The sequence below is a fragment of the Sinocyclocheilus anshuiensis genome, unplaced genomic scaffold (genome assembly GCF_001515605.1).
Source record: "Sinocyclocheilus anshuiensis isolate Anshui unplaced genomic scaffold, SAMN03320099.WGS_v1.1 scaffold69, whole genome shotgun sequence".
Taxonomy (NCBI): Eukaryota; Metazoa; Chordata; class Actinopteri; order Cypriniformes; family Cyprinidae; genus Sinocyclocheilus; species Sinocyclocheilus anshuiensis.
Genome location: NW_015537933.1, coordinates 81,826 through 87,572, shown reverse-complemented (window position 1 = coordinate 87,572; position 5,747 = coordinate 81,826). Strand labels below are relative to the sequence as shown.

The window sequence follows — 5,747 nt, the reverse complement described above, 5'->3', positions numbered from 1 at the left end:
TCTGGGCCTGGTGCTTTTTTCCTTTTCTGCTTCCGGAAGACCTGGCGCACCTCGTCTTCACTGATCTGAATTGCAGGTGTGGGGGAGAGGAGGGTTGCTGGAGGTGTGAATGGTTGTGTGGAGAGGTGTTCAGGGTGGGTGTGGGGTGTCTTTTCAAGAATCTTTTAAAAATGGAAGAGCTATTGAATATTGGTTAACTTGCCTTTGTTATAAAAAAAGAATTAAGAGAAAATGGAATTGAAAGTGACAAAAAAAAACGTTTATCGCGTTTAACCACAGGTTTTTGGAAAAAAAAAACAACAACAAAAAAACTCTTTAGTGTTTTGTGTCATACGAACAGAACAAAAGCAGAATTGAAGCACAAATCATCCAGAAAAGTGTGCAGGTGTGCTGTTTTTTGAGGCAAAACAGCCTTTGTATCAAACTGTCATCACTGTTATTAGTGTTTGTCATTTTATGACACTCAATACGCAGGTGGTATGAAATGCTATATTTGCTGACACAGTTGTACTAAAAGGACTTGCTTATGATAGCAGAAAACACTAACATTTACAATACTAACAATAAATATGGTCTGTTGGCCTCAGTGAAAGGTCTCATAAAGGCATCTGGAGATGGAAGGGAATTTCTGAAAATCTTTAGCTCAGATGGTTACAGAAAACACCTTCCTGAAGCCATGGACCCCTGCTGGAAAGGACAGACTTCCTGTGTTGAATTTGCTGTCACAGCTGGGGATCAGACTGTAGGTCTGGAGTCATAAAATTTATGACTGCTATTTTTTTTTCTTTTTTTAGTTTGTTCGTTTATTTATTGCATGTATTAATCTACAACTAAATCATTTCCATACACAATGTCAAAATGCCTACAGTCTAGGTTTACCAACAATAAACCAGATTACTAATATTTACAGCAAATGACTCAGACATAGTGTTGTTATTGTTAACTACATCTAAAACAGAATAAGCTTAAGCTGAAGTACTAGATTACTAAAATTTAAACTGAAATAAAGCTATGCAGAAATAAATTTAAAAAATGAAAAATGACAAAAGCAGATTAAATTACCAAAACTACAATTAAATCAAAGTAGTAATAAATATTATAAGAAAACAGAATAATACTAAAATAACACTGCTCAGGCAGATGGCCCTGTATAAATAAATGCATATGAATATTGAGGGGAATGTATAGAGTGTGCTCGATCACATGCAATGGGATATGGGTGGATCCAAAGATTTGAAGACAAACAAAAAGAGGAGGAGAGTGAAAGAAAGAGAGGTACGGTTGTGCCAGGTTAAACAAGTCCACACACACACTTAAGTTTCCTAGAATTCAGACAATGCCACGTGAACAATCCTAGAAAAGCATACAAACTAACATATAGACTTGCATTTGAAAATAAATGCATACAAAAAATAGAATTTTTAAAAATTACATGGTAGATTCTTTAGCTTAAATGAGGGTGATAAGATGCTAAGAAGAGAGAGATAGCTCGATCACATGCAATGGGATATGGGTGGATCCAAAGATTTGAAGACAAACAAAAAGAGGAGGAGAGTGAAAGAAAGAGAGGTACGGTTGTGCCAGGTTAAACAAGTCCACACACACACTTAAGTTTCCTAGAATTCAGACAATGCCACGTGAACAATCCTAGAAAAGCATACAAACTAACATATAGACTTGCATTTGAAAATAAATGCATAAAAAAAATAGAATTTTTAAAAATTACATGGTAGATTCTTTAGCTTAAATGAGGGTGATAAGATGCTAATAAGAGAGAGATAGTTCCTGGAGCTAAAATGCTCCTAGACACAACCATAGCAGCAGTACACCTAAAAACAAATATACAGTTTTAAACGACGCAAAGACAAAAATGGTTACAAACAGTAATGCGCAAGCAAGGCAAACACTGAGAACAATACAATTTGCACTACTGTGGCCAGGCCAGTTCTTAACCACAAGGCGTGTCAAGTTGAATTTCTCTTCCTATAGCTGATAAGACTGTAACTTTATTCTTTAGCATACGTGATGTGTCTTTGGCAGGGCCATATATGCTAGAGCCAACTCCCAAAACCTCCCTAAGATGCTGATAGGAAGGATGATGAAGAAACACGACTCATCAGTGGAGTATAATGTATTGTCTGTTCTCCAATCTAAAAATGATGACACTAAAACTGATTATGTAAATACTCAAGATACAATCACAGACATGTCAAAATAACGAGAAGATGAGCAGCTTTAATGAGATTAAATAAGACAAGCATGATAGTATGTTAGAAGAGACTTTTCTACATTTCTTCACCTCTCTTCCTAAAGAATGTCTGAAAGCAGGAAAAACAAAACTGCTTCCAAGTGGGCTGAATATAAATCTCAGCTTAAATGCGCTATCCCACAAGCACTTGAAACACCCTGGAATGAGGTCACACATCCACTTTTAACCTTCGGTGGTCCTTCAACTGATTGCTAAGAGGAAAGTGGTTTAAAAATATTTACTTCTTAAGTCTTTATTTTTATTTTAATCCACTGCTTATACACCACACATTTTTTAGACCATTTCCATATACAAACCATTAAACTTCAGCAAACACTGAAGAACCAATTAATAAAAAAATAAATAAATAGCTCCAGTGGTCATTGTAAGATCCTTATCAAAAGATTTCACAATCTCCTTCCCGAAATGGTATTGTCTCTATTAAAAAAAAAAATCACAGGAATTGTATGAGGAATGCCATTCGTCTGGGAGGAAGTTTGACCTTCTTCAGCCGTTTCAAGAAACATGGTCAGTATATGCAATCTAATGTTAGCCAAATTTCAGCAAAACACTCTCACCTCCTTTTTCTGGATCTTTCTCTTCGTCCTCCTCTTTCTCCAGCTCATCTTCCTCTGCCTCAGTTGTACAGCGGTAGCCCTTCCTCTTCAGGATGTGGCAGATAAGGACTCCCAGAAGCCCCAGCAGGAAGAAGAAAAGCACCAGAACAAAGGCAATATTGTTACCCGAGTTCCCATCACCCTCGCCATCTAAAGAGAGAAGACATTAATCAATACAAAAAAGTTATATACACGTTACAAACTGATAGATTGATTAGCTGATTAACACATGACTAAAATATACAAATAATTATACACAAAATTAAAAAAAAGAAAATATAAAAAAAATTTTTTTAGATGTTAATAATGTATTCAGAAACACACACACACACAATATATAGGCCTATAGCCTACACAATGCAGTTAGTTAGCACTAAAGTGTTCTTATTGTGTGATTTGATTGTTTGTTGGAGATTCTGCTTTGCAGAATCGTATGTAATGTAGTTTTTCTTTAAGGATTCCACTGTTAAACTATTTTTTTTTTTTTTTAAAGTGTTTAAATAATGCAGGATTATATCTCAAAAGCAGATACCACCAATTAACAACGAAAGGTTTGTCTTTATAGGTTTATTTATTATTAAGTTATTGTTAAAAATCAATTCTCCTACAGAGAAAATGAACAGCATTTTTACAGTTGTTACAAAATGGAAAATCCATTTGATAAAAAGGAACAAGGAAGACAACGGAGTTTGTCAAGTTACTGGAATGTTTAAGTAAATGTTATGCACCACTGCTAAAAAACCTAGATGAACTAGCCGACCTTACTAATCGACAATTTAGTTGATATATCTTTAGATGAACTCATAACTTCGAGTTAATATACTTTGAAACTTTAGCCACAGAAGAGGGCTAAAAGCAGAGTTAGCAGTGCTTATTCAATTAGTGCTGAGAGCTAGTGTCTGCACTAGGCATGGGTCGATTACCGGTTTCAAGGTATACCGCGATTTGAAAATGTCACGGTTTCAAAACCGCTAATATTTTCCGTTATACCGTTCCTGCGGTATGCGCTGTTTTTCCATGTCTCCTCAAAGACTGAAAGTGTAGGAATCCCTCAGGTTGACTGCAGTGTAGAGAGTAACACGACCCTCCTCCTCCTGTTGGTGCGAGTGAGGGGTCAGTCACGTGTGTGTTGGATGGCCGAACTTAAGGAGCTGCCCCTGGAACTTACACGATCGGCAACCGGCCGTTTTTTTGTCTTATTGCAAGCAACTCGTCTCTATTCTGGACTTGCACAAACTGCGTTGCAATGCAATCGTTTTCCAAAATGTCATTTATGTGAAAAATATGAAGTCTGTAAATGCCCGTTAACACAGGCCAGAGACGCTGAAGACGGACACACAGAGAAAAATACTGTAGCAGGCAGATCACTCACGGTTCATGATGCACGAACTATTGGAAGAAAATCCTCAATATTGATTTGGGGGTTTATATGAATGTGTTTCTGAGGGGAACTGACCGTCTTCAGAAAAGTTTACGTGGTATTTTCTTTTAATCTCATCTGTGCATAGTTCATATTAAAGCAGTGTTTCAGCAGTGCTGCTTTGTTTACAGCGGTAACCAAGGAAACGCGTATCTGGTGTTCCATGAGCGCCTCCTGCTGTCAGAGAGTGAATCTGCGTCTCATTCAGAGCATCTGCTGTTTGCTTCGTTCAGGCATGTAGTATAATTTCGCAAAGCTAGTCAGAACATTCTGTTTTTGCTTCAAATTGGGTTATTATTAAATAAAATTATGTATATGAATTATATAACAAAAATTAAATAACTGTAATTACAGATTTAGGTTAAATAAAGATGTCAGTCTTTATTTGTCTTCTTTTTACGAAACAAATCAAAGAAAAAGAAAACAAATTCTACTGTTCCTAATATTTTGTTGCTCAAAAACTAAATATATTGTGTTCAGCCGGGAACTTTTTTTTTTTTTTTTTACCCAGTCATTTAAAAATAACACATTTTAGAGCTGTAACGACAACACCGTGATACCGTGATATTTTTGCTTAAGGTTATCATACCGTCAAAATCTCATACCGGCCCATGCCTAGTCTGCACAGACAGAGAAACATATTACACAGCTCAAAATGAGACAGGCCAAGTGTTTAGTCAGTCAGATACATAGAGAATGACAGAAAGGGCAAGACTGAGTGAAAGCGAGGGCTACGGAGGGAAAGAATGACCTCGGAAGACAGACACTGGCATGGTATGGTACCCTGCAGTGAATGACTCAGGGAACGCAGTAATCCCTGTAAATTTCCACTGTACAGTCACAATCTCTAATTTCATCACTCCCTATATCTTTAACTCTTAACCCTTTATGTACTACATCAGTAATAGCATGGTACTTTGATATATTCCACAATATGAAATAATTTCCATGTACCAAGGAATTTACATGTTTCTCCAGGGTTCTTAAATAAAATACCACAAAATTACTAGGGCTGCACGATTAATCGAATGCGATTTTCATGCGCATCTTGTCAGTAAAGCCGATTCTGTGATTAGTAGTAAATCTCCAGCACGTGCTTTCAGATGGAGCAGCGTTTACTACACAGAGCCGTAATTCACTGACAAGCAACGCAAAATCGCGTTTATAATCGCAGACGATTTAATCGCGCGATTATGAAATCGAAGAAATCGTTCTGCGATTATGAAAGCTGTTTGCGTAGCTTGTCAGTGAACTACGGCTCTGTGTAGTAAATGCTGCTCCATCTGAAAGCATGTGAAAATACCACATTTAATAACGTTTTTAACTCACTTCATAACATCAGTTGAGTGTTTAAAATAAATCCTTCTGTGAGATGATGTGGCTTCTTACACAGAATAAGGCACGCAACATATTTCATAGTATTTAAGCAGTGATAAAGGCATTGCATTATAAATATACTTTA

At 36.6% G+C, this 5,747-nt stretch overlaps 1 protein-coding gene across 2 annotated transcripts in view; it reads right to left on the bottom strand.

Annotated features, from left to right (window-relative positions):
- The window catches only part of rell1 (RELT like 1), a 33,606-nt gene that overhangs the window by 17,438 nt on the left and 10,421 nt on the right, over positions 1-5,747 (bottom strand). For both annotated transcript variants that reach the window (XM_016446838.1, XM_016446843.1), the window contains exon 2: positions 2,827-3,015. In XM_016446838.1, coding sequence (XP_016302324.1) covers positions 2,827-3,015 — 189 coding nt within the window. The remainder of the gene's footprint in view (positions 1-2,826; positions 3,016-5,747) is intronic.